This window comes from Pecten maximus, chromosome 13 (assembly GCF_902652985.1).
Source record: "Pecten maximus chromosome 13, xPecMax1.1, whole genome shotgun sequence".
Classification (NCBI taxonomy): Eukaryota; Metazoa; Mollusca; class Bivalvia; order Pectinida; family Pectinidae; genus Pecten; species Pecten maximus.
Genome location: NC_047027.1, coordinates 12,927,446 through 12,947,118, shown reverse-complemented (window position 1 = coordinate 12,947,118; position 19,673 = coordinate 12,927,446). Strand labels below are relative to the sequence as shown.

At 36.8% G+C, this 19,673-nt stretch overlaps 1 protein-coding gene across 1 annotated transcript in view; it reads right to left on the bottom strand.

The window, feature by feature from the left end:
• Positions 1-19,673, bottom strand: part of LOC117341066 (phospholipid transfer protein C2CD2L-like) — a 106,508-nt gene that overhangs the window by 51,225 nt on the left and 35,610 nt on the right. Inside the window, 2 exon segments of the mRNA XM_033902898.1 lie at positions 13,082-13,186; positions 13,444-13,563. Coding sequence (XP_033758789.1) covers positions 13,082-13,186; positions 13,444-13,563 — 225 coding nt within the window.

Here is a 19,673-nt window from a genome sequence, read left to right as displayed (position 1 = left end):
CCAAAACCAAGGTTCCATGTGACCAAGATTACAAAACCAAGGTTCCATGTGACCAAGATTCCATCTGAACAATATTCCATGATCAAGATTCCATGGGACCAAGATTCCAAAACCAAGATCCCATGTGACCATGATTACATGGTACTGCAGCATATACAGAGTTATGTAATGTAAATTTTATAATAATAATGATATTTTGATTTGAAAATATTTTATTGTTATAAACAAAAGGATCGGGCACAAGTTATTACAACTTAGAAAAAGCCCTCTCCACAAATATATGTTACAGAAAGTGTGATAACGACACAAAATGATTACATTGATTGATATAGAAAGATAGCAAATAGTTGGAAGGAAAAGGGACAGTTGTAAAGAAATCAGGATGAGAAGATGAAAATTGATATTTTTTATAAATTTACTAAGTGAAATGTTCATGAATAATGTGCACAAATTATTAATTGTTAGGCCAGAGTAATAATAAATAATAATACGTGGCACTATCTAGCTACACATTCAAAACAGGTCACTTATCAATTGTTCGTAGTAAACACAATCCATGGAACATTCTCTTATATCAAGCTTTTCCTTCCTAGGTTTCTTGTCCGTGTACCACGCATTCGAAATTAATTATACTGGTGAATTAACATATCATCATATGAACATATTACAATATAAACATTATCAAATTACATATTCTAAGTAAGACATAGGTTAAAGTTAGAATAAACATAGAGATATAGATGTTCACACGAATGCATGAATTAGAAACGGTCACTAAATTGAATAAAATTTTGAACTGTTCGAAAAATGAATTCATTTTCAGCGGTCGTCAGGTCTACGTTTCCACACAACAATAAATGCAAGCGAATAGGCTGATGATGTAAGAGTTGATTAAACATTATATGTCTAATATTCGTGTAATTTGGACATTGAAAAAATAATGAAAAGAGTTTTCACAAGGGTAACCACAAGCACATGATGGAGATTCTACAAGATTAACACGATATAGGTCATAATTTAACTGGCTGCAATTGTGTCTAAGTTTTGTTAATATGATGTTAAGGCGTCGAGTCCCGTAACTAAAGAAATCTGGGGTATTATTTAGATTATTTTCACGAGGTGTTATAGCACCTTTAAAACTTTTAACTGTTGTCTGGTTTCTGGTATTCTCAGGAAGGTTATTCCATATTTCTGTGGTTGCTGGTATAAATGATGATCTAGTGTTGGTAAGATTATAATTTAGCATTGTGTAGTTATTATTGTTTCTTAGAGGATATGGAGTTCTGTCACCTACTAATCTTGGAAGTAATGTATATAAATATGAAGGAGTTATCTTGTTATGCATTTTATAAAATAATGTTAAAGTTCTCCGTTTTCGTCTTGTTTCTAATGTTTCCCATCCTGTTTCAGAATATAGAGAATGTTTACTAGCGTATACTGGTAGACCTGTTACCACCCTGGCAGCTTCTAATTGAAGTTTCTCTAGTGATTCGATGTTTGCTTTGGTTAATCCACTCCAAAGTTCACAAGCATATTCCATTAAAGGCAAGATAAAACATTTATAAATTTTGCCAAGAATGTTCCTATTTACCAAAAATTTGATTTGTCTTAGAGCATTTATTCTTTTTGAAGCACTTTTGCAAATAATTTCAACATGATCACTCCATTTCGCATCAGCACTAAATGTGATTCCAAGGTGCTTATGTTTATCTGAAAATTTTAAAACGTCATCACCTAACATAAGTTCTAAATTGTGATTTTTTAAAATATTTGAAATAAATAGTACGTCTGTCTTATTTGAATTGAAAGTAACTAACCATTTCTTAGACCATTCATTTATACAATTTAGGTCGTGGTTCATGACTTGTTTAATTTCATTACATGAACTAGAGCCAAAAATCAAAGATGTATCGTCAGCAAAAAGCCTTGATACACTGATTAGATTTTCTGATATGTCATTTATATATATTAAAAATAAAAGTGGGCCTAATACTGAACCCTGTGGTACGCCTGCTTTAAGAACCTGACTATTAGAAAACGATCCACCTATAAACACTTGTTGTTGCCTGGAATGAAGGTAGTTAATTATCCATTTCAAAAACTGTCCTGTAACACCATAAGATTTTAACTTTTCGATCAAACCTTTATGCCAAACTCTATCGAATGCCTTGGAAATGTCACAAAATATAACGCAAGTATGTTTCTTTTCCTCTAGATTTAAACAGATATTATGATAAATTTCAATAAGTTGGTGCACAGTCGAATGGTTTGACATAAAACCTGACTGTCTTGAATAGAACAATAAATTTTCCAAAAAATAATTGTGAATATGCTTAACGATGACTCGTTCAAAAACTTTCCCTACGGCTGAAAGAAGGGAGATAGATCTGTAGTTCGAAGGCAAGTGTTTGTCTTCTTTTTTATATAAAGGCATAACTATTGCTTGTTTCCATAGGGACGGGTATATACATTTTGACAAAGACATATTAAATAATAGTTCAAGGGGTTTGCATATTGTTTTTGCAGTATATCTTAACATATGGTGAATAATAATGATATCATATATTTAATGACAATAATGTATTTTTAGCCAAAAGGCAAATATTCCTTCGTTCTTTGAAGGAACTGACATATACAAATATGTTTACTAAAATACATAAAGTGTTTCTATGGCAACACTATGATCTAACTAAGATACTAATGTATGAATTAACATGGTAGAGTTTGCGGAAAAAATTTCAAGCCTTATAAAAGTATACTAAAGAAGTTTTACTAATAATTTCTGTCTAAACTTATTGTAAAAAATCAGTTGTGAATTGGCAGGGTAGGTAAGTACATAACATCTCCTGGAAATATATTTACTAAAGATGTAGTATTTACACACCCTATAGGGAATGTAATATGTAACACATCACAGATGATTTGTGAAGGAGTAACATAACAGCTAGGGGTGCTAGTCTACACATGCTTTACATGTCAGGCATGTGACGTATATGTATACATCTTCGCACGTAATATGGCACAGCTAGACGCTGTTAAATCAAACTAACTACGTAATTATCATATCCTGGAACTCAGATGATATTGAGGATGAGAAAATAGATACGATAATACCGTAATTATCCTCACATCAGTACAGCATATTCTGAGGTATGATAATACCGTAATTATCCTCACATCAGTACCATATTCTGAGGTATGATAATACCGTAATTATCCTCACATCAGAACCATATTCTGAGGTATGACAATACCGTAATTATCCTCACATCAGTACCATATTCTGAGGTATGATAATAACGTAGTTATCCTCACATCAGTACCATATTTTGAGGTATGATAATACCGTAATTATCCTCACATCAGTACCATATTCTGAAGTATGATAATACCGTAATTATCCTCACATCAATATCTCGGTTTATCTGTGGGTTTAGGTTTATCTGTGGGCCTGGGTTATTTGTCGGCTACAGGTTAATACCATACAAACAATGTTGAGGACAGGCTTATCTGAGGGTAAGTTTACCTGTGGACAGGAGTTTATCTGTTGGCCGGGGTTATTTGTTGGCTACAGGTTAATACCATACCAACAATATTATACCATGGTTGCATGCCGTCTATGGCTGCTACTTCATTTTTTGGTGTAAAATCCTTTATGTAAAGATATTGTGTGTTTCTATCAACAATGATTGGTAATGGAGGGTCTATATTGATGGCTATTCCTATACTCAGTCCTGTATACAGATTAGGTAGATATATATGTTGGTAAATCCCTAAAGTACAAGCCTTATATCCATCTCAACAAATGTACTTTTCTAATTCAGTACGGAAACGAAACATAAAAAAAATTCAAATTGTAGCAATTACTGGATGGTTTGTATAGAGCTATTTAGCAGCATGCATCCTCTGAATACTCCAGAGGCTACAATCACATACCCTCTTTTCCCAAACTATGGACAAATAAAGCTACCGAATACAATTCTACAGTGAAATCTCTCTCTGAAGCATCTTTAACATTACTGATGTCACATGATTTATCTGTGGAGATTATGATGTTAAGTTAAGGTGTTAAAGACCTTGACGGTGTGATGCTATTGTGTATATGAACTTTTTAATATGTCCAGGGTTTCATGAAATACCATATTTCTATACACAGTTTTCATTTCGAAGTGGTCAAGTGTAAACTTTCACCTTCAACCTTGACCAAGGTCTGAACACTAAAATCTAATCAGAAGTATAGATTATGATGGTGTGATGTGTTGGTGTGAAATTGAACTACCCGGTAATATATTGTGTACACATTTTATTTTAAAAGTGGTCAAGTTTGACTGTTGACCTACAACGTTGACTGATGACCACTACAATTAAATCAGGTGTGCAGACCTTAATGAGGGTCAAATCTGATGTGTATTTGTTAGTTAATGTTATATAACAAACACTCACCAGAAAAGTAAATATTACACAATAAATCAACATGCTAGCTCTATTATATAAGAACGTAAAACTGATATTATATTAATCCTAGGTTATCATTACATCTGGCAGTGTCAGGGACAAACCCACAGACACCGACAAGCATAAAGAAGAATTAATTGGCCACTGAAGTCGGCCATCAGTTGGAAACCATTTGTGATCTGTCTGCGACTTGTCATTACTGACATATTTTCTGACTACAAGTGATGTTTTATCATCATCAAAATTAACCACGACCACATGATATAATACTGCGTAATGACAGAGATTTGTCAGATCCAATAAGTGACTCTCACTACAACTGGCAAATACTCAGGAGGCACAGTGGTCTCAGGATACATTAGCATATTGATATTTTGTTAATGCTATAACCATAATGGTAATAAACCTCAGTTATTTTCATACAAATTTTTTAAAATAAATCCATTGAAGTCTTTTGTGTTAAAGATACAAATGGTATTAAGCGATTTACCAAAGGGGCTTGAGCTCTATCTCTGTCTTCAAAATGTGACGATGAAGCTGATATTTTTTAGGAGAATTTTGTGATGTTTTAATTAATTAATATTACTTCATACTATAAATTTCCTGCTGTAAGCCCACTGAGGCCAAGCGAGTGAGCGAGCGTCCAGGAGAATGACAAGCAGGTACGAGCGAGCGTCCAGGAGAATGACAAGCAGGTACGAGCGAGCGTCCATGCAGGAGAATGACAAGCAGGTACGAGCGAGCGTCCAGGAGAATGACAAGCAGGTACGAGCGAGCGTCCAGGAGAATGACAAGCAGTACGAGCGAGCGTCCAGGAGAATGACAAGCAGGTACGAGCGAGCGTCCAGGAGAATGACAAGCAGGTATATAACATAAATTCTGCTGGTAGGTTAGGTAAGGCAACATCACCGACAATCATTGTTGTTGTTTCCAGAGTAACATGTCTGTATGTACACAGTAAGTGTGGGGGATGTAGGTATGTATAGATAATGTAGTAGGCTTATATATAATATACACAGTCTATATGTGTTTACCAATGTTTACAGTCCGTAATACAGCCATCCACTACATTCTTTCAGCATTCATAAATCCTTGAAGACAATGAATTCTCCACAAAAAGAATATTCACCAAGATTGAGTATTTAATGCAGGAACATTCATTATTCAATGCCTTGTCTTTAAGAAGAAAAGGTTTACGCTTGATAGACAGCAGACCATAGAGGATATACAAGCTAAAATTTCGAACACAACCAATGGCTACAATACAAACATTCACCCAGGCCAGCTTCCTTCTCTTTGCAACACAACACAAAAAAAACTCATTTCGTAAGCTCTGTCAGGTATTCTCCCTGGAACCATCCAGCCATGTATATGATTCTAGGACTTTTAAGTTAATCAGTTTTAAGAAGTCCATTGACTATTTTTAAAAGAATGCCCCTACTACCTTGAATGTAGATCAAGGTAATTTTTTGTTCACTAACTTGGTCGAGTGTCATCCAAGGAATGTTCCAGCCAAATATTAGGATTCCTATAATAACGGCCTTTTTTTTTACATTCATTTAAAGAAAAAAGTTGTAACACCAGACAGATGGAGGATAACAACCACCACATACCAACATATTTAACTCACTTGGTCCTTCAGGCCAGGCCAAGGCAGCTAAAAACTGACATAAACCTCCTACAGAAACAATCTAAAAAAAATACCTCGACCAACTCCTCAAAACATGAAATTCAACACAATTACTTTCGAAAGCAGGAACATTCACCCAGATCATACACCTAGATCATTCATCCAGATCATTCACCAAGATCATTCACCCAGATATTCCCCAGATCATTCACCGAGATCATTGACCGAGATCATACACCTAGATCATACACCTAGATCATTCATCCAGATCATTCACCCAGATCATACACCTAGATCATTCATCCAGATCATTCACCCAGATATTCACCCAGATATTCCCCAGATCATTCACCGAGATCATTCACCAAGATCATTCATCCAGATCATTCACCGAGATCATTCACCCAGATCATTCATCCAGATCATTCACCTAGATCATTCACCTAGATCATTCACCAAGATCATTCACCGAAATCATTCACCCAGATATTCCCCAGATCGTACACCTAGATCATACACCTAGATCATTCACCCAGATCATTCACCTAGATCATTCACCCAGATCATTCATCCAGATCATTCAACTAGATCATTCATCAAGATCATACACCCAGATCATTCACCGAGATCATTCAACTAGATCATTCACCAAGATCATTCACCGAGATCATTCACCCAGATATTCCCCAGATCATACACCTAGATCATACACCGAGATCATTCACCGAGATCATTCACCTAGATCATTCACCAGATCATTCATCCAGATCATTCAACTAGATCATTCACCTAGATCATTCACCAAGATCATTCACCGAAATCATTCACCCAGATATTCCCCAGATCGTACACCTAGATCATACACCTAGATCATTCACCAGATCATTCACCCAGATCATTCACCTAGATCATTCACCCAGATCATTCATCCAGATCATTCAACTAGATCATTCACCCAGATATTCCTCAGATCATTCACCGAGATCATTCACCGAAATCATTCACCCAGATATTCCCCAGATATTCCCCAGATCATTCACCGAGATCATTCACCTAGATATTCCCCAGATCATACACCTAGATCATACACCGAGATCATTCACCCAGATCATTCACCCAGATCATTCACCCAGATCATACACCTAGATCATACACCGAGATCATTCACCAAGATCATTCACCGAAATCATTCACCCAGATATTCCCCAGATCATACACCTAGATCATACACCGAGATCATTCACCCAGATCATTCACCAAGATCATTCATCCAGATCATTCAACTAGATCATTCACCAAGATCATTCACCGAAATCATTCACCCAGATATTCCCCAGATCATACACCTAGATCATACACCGAGATCATTCACCTAGATCATTCACCAGATCATTCATCCAGATCATTCAACTAGATCATTCATCAAGATCATTCACCGAAATCATTCACCCAGATATTCCCCAGATCATTCACCGAGATCATTCACCGAAATCATTCACCGAAATCATTCACCCAGATATTCCCCAGATCATACACCTAGATCATACACCGAGATCATTCACCTAGATCATTCACCAGATCATTCATCCAGATCATTCAACTAGATCATTCATCAAGATCATTCACCGAAATCATTCACCCAGATATTCCCCAGATCATTCACCGAGATCATTCACCGAAATCATTCACCGAAATCACTCACCCAGATATTCCCCAGATATTCCCCAGATCATTCACCGAGATCATTCACCGAAATCATTCACCAAAATCATTCACCCAGATGATCATTCACCCAGATAACTTGTGTTTTGTATCCCTGGCCTGGGGTATTATATGCAGGCTGTGTTCCCCATCCCCACTGTTTACAGGAGGAATACCTTAGGGATAAACACTACAGGATGTTAATACAAATTAACACTGATACTATCAAGGTTACATCACGACCTTCACACCTTCCAGAAATGGCTGCCTATGTGTATAATCTGTCTCACTTAATCTGTATGTAACCATGTATAACACATGTTCTGATGTTCTGGTCGATGCTGTTCATTGACACCAGATTCCATACTCATGCTGGTTACACTAGAACATAGTTATACTGCTCTCTTTCACATCTACATTATGAATCACAAACTTTGATTTTTCCTTTATGTATCATTATCCCTTAAAGCGACTATAACTGTGGAAATCACTGTTGAAAAATATCACCAGATGAAATATTTTCAAAAAAACATATCATAAAATCAAGACGTTTCCTTTATAACGAATATTAGAAGTATTGGCAATTGTGTTTTGTAAATAGATCAGCTAGTGCAAAACAATAACATTACTATTCGGTAGGTCCTACACAACTGCATATTTTACCACCCGTAAGCAGAACCCAGTGCTAATTCATGACTTATATCCATGTGACTCCATCCAGCTTTCCCTATATAACATTCTTGACAAACATCAACAAAGGTAAACTGTACGTGCTTTAAAACTCATCAACAAATATTTATGGAATATTTTTTACATTACTAGACTGATGCATTATGACCCTACATCATGAACCAATTTCACTAACATATTTAGCTATATGCTTTTTGCATCCAACAATAGAATACATTTGATTTGACCTTTCTGTTGCAAAAACTCCTACCAAATGACTGTTTGACTTTGACTTTTAAGCCAACACAAACATGTATAATGGTCTAAGGGTTTCTGTTTGATATTAATTAACCTTCTGTCTCCATCACTACAAGGTGACCTCTACCTTTCTGTCTCCATCACTACAAGGTGACCTCTACCTTTCTGTCTCCATCACTACAAGGTGACCTCTACCTTTCTGTCTCCATCACTACAAGGTGACCTCTACCTTCTGTCTCCATCACTACAAGGTGACCTCTACCTTCTGTCTCCATCACTACAAGGTGACCTCTACCTTCTGTCTCCATCACTACAAGGTGACCTCTACCTTCTGTCTCCATCACAAGGTGACCTCTACATTTCTGTCTCCATCACTACAAGGTGACCTCTACATTTCTGTCTCCATCACTACAAGGTGACCTCTACATTTCTGTCTCCATCACTACAAGATGACCTTAAACTTTCTATCCCTATCACAACAAAGTGGCCTAAAATTTGACCTTAACCATTCTGCGTCTGCTACTTCTTCAATATGTTTTTTGTATGAACATTTGATGCATGTATTGACGGTGGGCTAGTACCTAGTATGCACATTTTTTAATAACACAAAAGCAATTGTATTAAACTGACTTGCTAGTGAATCTATAAATGTATTAATAAGGCAGTCTGTTAAATATAAATATTCAAAGAATTTGTTTATTTGAAGATCTAGAAAAAAAATTCATAAAAGAAAACAACAAACTTGAATAATGGTTCAGGTTTATCCTATCAAATCTAATGTTAAACCTAGCTCTCAATAAAGAGTTTGTTTCCAAAATAATATGTTTCCACCGACATTTACTACCAACTGTGAAAACCTAATAAAAAATTCTGGGAAACACAAGTGTTAAGGCATCCAATGTTAACTGGTGTTTGTTTCTAGGGAGACTTATAATAGGCATATGTTGGGTAGAGCTCAATGGTACTACCTTATAAGTGTGACCTTCACAATGTAGATGTTGACCTTGAGATGGAAGGAGGAATAGGGAGCTCTGTTTCACCTGTCTATCTAGCATGTCGGTGTGTGCTACCAACATATGTGCAGCTATAAGACTAGATCATCCAAAACAGCCCTCCTCCAATTTTATACACAACAGTCGGAGGAGGAAACAGCAAGTATTTATAGAACTGGACAACTTCTTCAAGGCCTAGTGTACTTCAGCATATACATGTATATATATCAAACTGTTACTTCATTTTTCAAAGAACATATACATTTGTTTTGAAATATTCCAAGTATTTCAAATTGAATTTACAATTAATGTCTAAAAAAATATCAAGTTATTGAAATCAATATTCAAAACTTGAAGCAAATATCAATATTATAATTTACAAAGCTGACAAGCTAACAATGCATACAATAAATCTGGTATTTCTGGATCTTCCCCGAGTTGGTTTTTTAACTAATATACTACACAAGACTTTCAGTGACTGTGATAGCGCCTTTTGCTGATGTTGGCTACATCAGGTGCCCAGGAACTCTTGGCAATAATGGCTGTAAAAGTTTGGAATATTCCATCTGGTCTAGATTTATGATAAAGAAAACAAGATAAAAACAGCCTCCAAGCATTCAGGATGGAATACACCTGCTTTCCCAATGTATATACATGCTTCACATTTGTGTCGAAATATTTAGCCATCTTTCATATAGAGGTTTACATTAAGGAGTGATAATGAAGCAGAGTTGAAGGTTCCAGGGTCTGTTGAATGATGCTGTAGAAATATTGCAGTATAATATTCAATAAAACACCTAATGTTAGCCTTCACATCCCCCAAAATTTCATTACACACTTCAAAATATTCTCAGCATGTACAGACCATTCAACCACAAAATAGGCAAATAGCTCACGGAGAAAAAATACTTCAATAATTCTTTTAAAAATTGATCAATTAAATAGAAATTTCATAGTTCTAAGATGTTTATTTACAATAAAACAGCAGCTTTTGGTGCACAGCAAATATAAATTTGACATCTAAACAGTAGATTATAGGTAATAAATATCTTTTTTATTTTTTTTTTTTATTCTTTCCCAAACACATTTTTCTGATTTTCATTAACGATTTCCTTTATCAATATTCAGTGACCAAATTTGACCAACGTTTTCCTTGACAGAATACTGGGTCGTAACCAAATTTGACTAAGCCAACGTCTTCCTTGACAGACTATGGCAGTATAGCCAATTTTTTCCTGTACAATATTCCCCTGGCTCAAGTTGTGAATCTTCATACTGGATGACGTATTTTCAATCTTTTTTTAACATTACATCAATAATTTCTGGCAGCAGACATCTGTTCCTGGTTCACATTCCTTAGTGTTAGTTTCAGTACAAACAGCTCGTTAACTCTTCCTCCCCCTCATCTCTTCCTCCACTCTCCTCCCCTCTCCCTCCTCCTTTTCCTTCTCCTCATCTCATCCACCTCTCTTCTGCCTCCGCCTCCTCAAACACCTCTCCTCAATCCTCATGAATCTCCTCTCCTCAATCCTCCTCAATCCCCTCTCCTCTGGCCCCCTTAAACACCTCTCCTCAATCCTCCTCAATCCCCTCTCCTCTGGCCCCCTTAAACACCTCTCCTCAATCCTCATCAATCCCCTCTCCTCAATCCTCATCAATCTCCTCTCCTCTGGCCTCCTCAATCCTCCTCTCCTCTGGCCTCCTCAACCTCATATCCCACCCATCCTCACCTCCTCCACTTCAAATATTTTCCTTATTTCTATCATAGTAATTTCATGCTGCTTGAAGAGCACTGCTTTTCAATATGAAAATTCTAACCAATTTGCCAGAGTGACTTTTTACAACTGCACGAGGTTTGAGATATAAAGGTGATAACATCCATTTATTATACAACATACAGAATGTTTACCGCTTATAATATGTTACCATCGTCAGCGACTGTCTGTCAAGGAGACTGCCTTATCAATGTAAATTATCTTAATTCAGGTAAAAACTGGAATATCAGACTCAGCTTTTATACCACGAAAAACAGCTTTAAACGATGAAATGATTACAGTCGAAGGAAAAGATACAAGAAACAGACAAAACATTAATGCATGCGTGAAGATAAGAACCCGTACAGTTTCTGTACTTTTACTAAACAGTCACCGTGAATATGATGATAATGAAGGAAGTATTATCAATTGTATCTGCACCCTAATATCATGTAGGAGGTTTTATCATTTTGTATCTCATAACCTTAATATCTACCTAGCATGCAGTGTCATTTGTATCAGGCGTAAGAAACACATTATGGTATAGTACCAAAGGTTTACGGGATAAAACCTGTACAAGTCAGTATTAGCAGAGATAGGGTCTGTACAAGTCAGCTCTCAGTATATCAGAGATAGGATCTCTGGCTTACCTGTCTAAAGCCTGACAGATTAACATGTTTTTGTACTTTTTATACTCACACCAAAGATATATTATGGTGTAGTAGAGTTATACAAGGCACATCACTGGTCCACGCGGAGGCTGCATCCGGAAGGCTATCTTTGATACTTCTTAACACATAACTTCTTATGTATTTTTGTTCATAAATGAAAGGTTTCACCAGATCAACAAGCATGCTGGGTGGTATTGCTAAAGCAATACATGTCCCCTACTGGCCCCCCTAAAAATAGTAACAGTGACCTTGACATTGACCTAAAAACCCTGAACTTGATCTTTAGCTAACCATGCTAAGGTTATAACTTTCACCAACATTCCTTTGAAGTATGACTGAGAAAAGTACAGAAAACTGAGTGGACGGACTGACAGACAGACAGATGGGAAATTAAAACCTATAATCCCCCTGGGCTCATGGAACAAGACTAAAACAAATACTGGTACACACCCAGGCTGTGGTGAGGGGAGGGGATCTTCATACTTGAAAATGTATTTCTGTTCATGCTAAAAAGGTACACCACAAAATGTTTAGGGCTTACACCTCTATAGAGATGTTCTTGCTTCATATTTTCTATTGAGATGTGTATGTTCTTAGCAGGAGAAATGGTACTTACAACACAAGCTTGTCTATATTCTAACAGAGGTCTCCAGAGCAGCCGTTTATGCTGTAACTTGCTCACCTTACCACAGAGATTTCAGACCAGAACCGATTTAAATGTTTCTTCTGGTCAATTTGTATTACAGTAAAACCTTTTGAAGTCAGAAGTGGGTCATTTTTTAGATCAATTATCTAGTCTAATTTACCTTTGCACTAAAATTGTGAAAGAACAATGTTTTAATTTTTTATCTTTGAATTCGAAAAATCCCTGCTAGAGTACTGAGTATTCTACATGATGGGAATCCTGCAATGATGAAGTAATAATTGTAAATCTTATATCAACAAGCATACCTGATATGGGTTGACCGGCTTGCCAACAACCTTGACATCAGGGCGACCTTCAAAACTGACGTTGACCATCATGTCACTTCCCTCCCGAAAGCACTTCATTTTCAACTGAAATCAAAAAACGATATCATCAATTGTGGTTATCAGTGAGAGGTTGTGAAAGTTGCAAGTAAAGCGAGGGAATTGCAAGGTCACTTGAAAGGTGAAGAGTCAAGAGAGGTGAAAGGTCAAGTGGGGGAAGAGGTCAAGAGAGGAGTTAAAGAGGCAAAGTGAGGGTTGAGAGGACAAATGAGTTATGACATTAGATACAGAGGATTAAACAATCAGAATGTGAATGGTGTGTCTAAGCAAATTGTGGTACTTACTGTTCCCTTGAGTTTGAGAATGTTTGTAGTAAGATTGGTCAGTTTAACACCTTCCGCCGTCTGCTGTGAGGCAAACACCGCCAGCGAGACATCACGTGAGTCGGTCTTACATGTGACCACCTGAAAGTTAAAAAATAATAATTGATTAAAAAATAACAGGCTCACAATCCCTGCAATTAAGTACTTCCATATTAAGGACTATATTTTAATGACCATCTAACTGCATGACCATATTAGGATATGCTGACCCCCCTCTTTTTTATTTTTTAGTATTTGGACTATCCAATTGACCACATTAGGATATGCTGACTCCCCTACTTTAGTATTTGGACTACATCCATCTAACCATACCTTAAATACAGAACATATCTTAAACCCTGGCCATTGTGATGGCATTTAACCACCATACAAACACAACTGATAGCTGTACCCCTGGAGAAATCTTCTGTGATCTTGAGATGTCTCTCAGACAGTTCCATAACACTTCAGACGATTTTTGTCCTCACTTACATCTGCCAAAAGAGCCTTTACTTTTTAGCCTGATCAATACCAGTTCCTGTAATGTATCGTAACAATAACCCATTACATGCTATTGTCATTCTCCCAGATACCGTGTGATATCATTTATTGAGATCAACTGTATGAATCATTACCAGTCCGCAATAGTAATAACCACTAAGTCTTTGGAAATATATATGTACTCTTATTAAGACAGTCTTTAATAAAACTTTATTCATTTGATACTGATTGCAAAAAATTAAGTTATACAAACTTAATATACTATTGTAAAGTATTCATTTTGGTGCACTCAAATTTTCGCACATTTCGAAATTATCACAAATTAGCACATTCTCATTTTTCTGAAGGAATAGCACAATAGATAATGTAATTAGCACAATCATAATTTAGCACAATGCTTAAAGAGCAAAAAGCCCTAAAACAAGATAACCACTAAAATATGTATGTTTACAGGACACACTCATGTTGGCCCTGACAGAAGCGTACAGAGGGGTCTTATTGCTGGAGGAAACTGGATCGCCCCAAGAAAACCCACGTGGTCGGACAGGTGAACCCATACCCTGCGCTTTCACCTCTGGGGAATCGAACCCTAGGGTTGCCTGAGTGGAATGTCAATGAATTGCCACCCGATCATCCAACCACCCAACCACCCACAGCTAAATGAAACGTTCATATTTCAATGTTACCATATTTGTAAAACAACACATCCTTGTAGGTGATATATATACTTTCACGTTACCATGTTTATCCAGTAAAAAGCTCATGAGATCAACTAACCAATATATACATAACTCCTGGACGTAGGTGGTGAACGTAACATACAGTGGGACGATAATTATATTTGTAAGCATCTTTACTGAACTAGAATGACAAACGTGGGCTTTATCATCACTGACTTGGGCTTAGCTTATTGCTAGATAAATACATTACTTTAGATGTTTATAACGCTTCATTTACCATTACCCTAATATATAGTAAGTACTTGGCTTCGGTAAAATATCTTAAAATGTAAGATAATGGAATTATATTTGTACCTTTGACAATAGAAAAGGATTGAGTTAGTGGAAAGATTATCATAAAATAGTGCAGAAAAGTTCTCCCTCCAAACTTAATAAAGGCGATAGAAAGTAATGATGTAACGTGGAATATTTTTTATGAACCATGACTATATTCCACTGTAACATTCAAACAATAAGCCACACGTTAGAATCTCACTGTCATACTTCACATTGGTGACTCAAAATTTATATCTTATACACTGAATATCCATAGATGAAGTGTCACAGCTCAGGCCATAGTGAACACAGAACAATTAGCTCAATGGAGTGAACACAGAACAATTAGCTCAATGGAGTGAACACAGAACATTGCTCAATGAAGTGAACACATTCAATAGCTCAATAGAATGATCATAAACAATAGCTCAATGGAACGAGTGAACACAGAAAATCGCTCAATGGAGTGAACACAGATCAAAGCTTAATGAAGTGAACACAATCAATGGCTCAATGGAGTGAACAAAGATAATAGCTCAATGGAGTGAACACAGACAAAAAAGCTCAATTGAGTGAACACAGACAAAAAAGCTCAATTGAGTGAACACAGACTTAGCTCAACAGAGTTAACACAGGCCATATAGCTAAATGAACCTAACAGTTCTGAGAATGAGGAGAAAGAAGTCATTTCTGAAACAAATTACAACATGTTTCCCCTGTGGACTTATATCAGCTTTACACATAATTGTGTTCCTGAAAATTGGTGGTCTGCTTCACCATATCACCACCAACACGGAAATGACACCAAATCTCCAATCAAAACACCACTATCAAGGGAGGATTTGACATCAACTTGTGGCTATAGAATTCATGTAACGATTTATCAAATGGTGGACAAACTAACAGGGAACATATATAACCAGAGTATATATAGAGGTTACACAACAAGTGGCTGTTGGAGAAGGAATTTATTTCACAGGAGTAAGTTATTTTTTAGAAACTACAAAAGACATGACCTTTAGCTTTTGTAACTTTTTAAAAATACTTACTCGTGTGGAATAAATTCAATATCCAAAAATCTCCAGTCGCGTAACCTGTTTTTTACCAAAGTATTATCAACTTGAATCAAAGGGAAATGTGGCCAAGTATCATTCACGTAAGCAAATAAGGTGTAAAGGTGACGGCCGGAACCCGGTGATGTGACATCATTCGATTATTGATGACGTCAATAACAATTGCAGCTCGGGTCAATGTTCGAATTCATATTCCATTAATGGAAATATAACATATATAATATATCCAACCATTGGTACATTTATAAAATGGCTTGAGAGTGGAATAACACAGCGTGTTGTTGTAGAAATGTAGATAAGAGATCACAGTCTGCTCTTGGTTGCCACCAAATCTTTGAAACCTATTTGCTTTGGTTTAATGGATATAGAAATAATGTTTTAATCAATAAAAAAACAAAAAAACAAACAATAACTTTATGGCCACTTGAATTGATACCAATACTGGTTTTCTAAATCAAGACTACAAAGAATTTATAAACATGGAATCAGAAAAAGATAAAGCTAGAGGTTTGATATAATATAAGAAAGCCGAGAGTAACAGTGACAAAGTTGTCAGGAAGGAGTTAAAACAGAAACACTTAAGTAAGACCTTCATTCAATACATTTCAGTTATACATTAACCAACCATTGTATCAAGGACCATTTTTTGTTTGTTGTCTCCCCTATAACAGATTGGATATGGCAGAGATGGGATATGGCAGGATGGGATATGGCAGAGATGGGATATGGCAGGATGGGATATGGCAGAGATGGGATATGACAGAACTGGGATATGACAGGATGGGATATGGTAGAGATGGGATATGGCAGGATGGGATATGGCAGGATGGGATATGACAGGATGGGATATGGCAGAGATGGGATATGGCAGAGATGGGATATGACAGAACTGGGATATGGTAGAGATGGGATATGACAGGATGGGATATGGTAGAGATGGGATATGGCAGGATGGGATATGGCAGGATGGGATATGACAGGATGGGATATGGCAGAGATGGGATATGGCAGCATGGGATATGACAGGATGGGATATGGCAGAGATGGGATATGACAGGATGGGATATGACAGAGATGGGATATGGCAGGATGGGATATGACAGGATGGGAGTATGGCAGAGATGGGATATGGCAGAGATGGGATATGGCAGAGATGGGATATGACAGGATGGGATATGGCAGAGATGGGATATGACAGGATGGGATATGACAGGATGGGATATGACAGGATGGGATATGGCAGAGATGGGATATGACAGGATGGGATATGGCAGAGATGGGATATGGCAGAGATGGGATATGGCAGAGATGGGATATGGCAGAACTGGGATATGGCAGAGATGGGATATGACAGGATGGGATATGGCAGAGATGGGTATGGCAGGATGGGATATGGCAGAGATGGGATATGGCAGAACTGGGATATGACAGGATGGGATATGACAGGATGGGATATGGCAGAGATGGGAGTATGGCAGAGATGGGATATGGCAGGATGGGATATGGCAGGATGGGATATGGCAGAGATGGGATATGGCAGAGATGGGTATGGCAGGATGGGATATGGCAGAACTGGGATATGGCAGAGATGGGTATGGCAGGATGGGATATGGCAGAGATGGGATATGGCAGAACTGGGATATGACAGGATGGGATATGACAGGATGGGATAGGGCAGAGATGGGATAGGGCAGAGATGTTATGTTTAGAGACTTGAATCCTAGACTGGTTCTTCTTTGATATACAAGAAAGTGAAGAATCACAGGCCGATAATTTATGTAGTGGTAGACAAAAGAGGCAGACAGTATAACAATGATGCCAGTAGATAGCACCTGTGTTTCCATAGTAACAACATGTACCACCTGCCATACATACAGGTTAAAGTAAAAATGTACCTGTCTGTATATAACTAAAGACATGTGGAATTCAAATGCATAATCTACATATCAATGGGTGTTTCATTACGATCTGAACACCAATGTTGTCGACAAACATGTCGTCAACGTTCCTCAGAGATTACGTGTACTTTAATTGTACTATAGTTGTATTTATTTAATGACACAGGGGTATTTTAACTCATTTGTTTCCAATATCATCATCTGGAAGTGGTTTTGAAAGCTTAGACCCAATCACTATAATGACAGAGAAACTATTACTGGATTAACTGTAATTATTTGTTACACAATGAAATGTGATCTAAATCTGTGTAAATGGTAATGATGGCAAATGTACGGAAGATTTCAAAGTCAGGAATTAGATAAAATTGACGAGAGCAGTTGACACCTTTATGATGCTGGCATCAAGCCTCATTAACTTATTTTGAACATGTTAAGGTACATACAGGCACATATCTTCTAATACAAGAGGCCCAATGGATTCCTCTCACCTGCTACTAATGCAACTTTAAAATTCATCTAGATCAATATGATGCTATGTAAATTATACATCTTCAATCCAGTATGTGAGCAAGTTATCAATAAGGTTACTAATTCACTTAAATGAATGTTGTAGCCCTTCATGATCCCATCATACTGACCACATGCTCAATATCATGACCCTGGCCGGAGCCTTTTGTTTACTGAGAAGAAATCATCTAAAGTTATTAATACATTTCACCCCTGTGACCTTGAAAGTAGGTCATGGTCATTTATTTGAAAAAAAAACCCTTTATTACAGTATAATACTGGACCAATATATAACTCCTTGCCTCTCTTTGAATCAGAAGTGATTAAATTTTTTTGACATTTGATCCTAGTGATCTCTAAAGTAGGTCAAGGTCATTCACTTATACAAACTTAGTAAGAACCCTTCATACAGAACCTGCAATAATTTTGCTACTGGCCCTGCACCTCTTGGTTGATGAGAAAATGTTGTTTAAATAATAACACATTTGACCCAAATATGACATTGAAAGTAGGTCAAGGTCAATCATTTGAACAAAAATGGTTGTCCTTCATCCCAGCATGCTACTGGCCATACATCTTGTCCCTAGGCCTCTCAGTTAATGAGAAGAAATTATCAAAAGATTTCACACATTTGTCCCCTTTGACATTGTTGAAAGCAGGTCAACATGATAAATGTACAGTAAACCCCCATTATAATGCCATCTTTTGTTCTGGGAGATTTTGGCGTTATATCGAGTTTGGCAAAATAACGAATTTGAGCCAATAATAGATAGGCCCGACATGATTTAAGAAGGCAGTGTTGGATCAACGTGTACCTTTTATATTGTAGAAATGATGTTAAAATTTCGCAAAATATATACAAAATATGTTTTTATTATCATACAATTTGACATTTTAAATATATCTAGAAATAGATTGATTGCATCAAACACATCAGTAAAATCAGTCAAAATTAGTCACGGCTAGGCGTCCGACGTCGACAATAACAACGATCATGTCACTGTAAATATTTTACGTTCAAAAAGTCGTACATTGTTTTCTGTTTTGCAGAACACTGTGAAATATTATTTATTTTGTTTTGGATAGATACACATTTGTCTATGTCACTTGATACAGTACTCGTTTGGTATTCTAAAAATTTGATTACAGTTTCTATAGCACGCTTTGCTTCCGTGAATGTTGGGGGCGGGGTCAATTGTGTTTCCTGTCGTTCGTCGTCTGAGTCACTGTCATTAGTT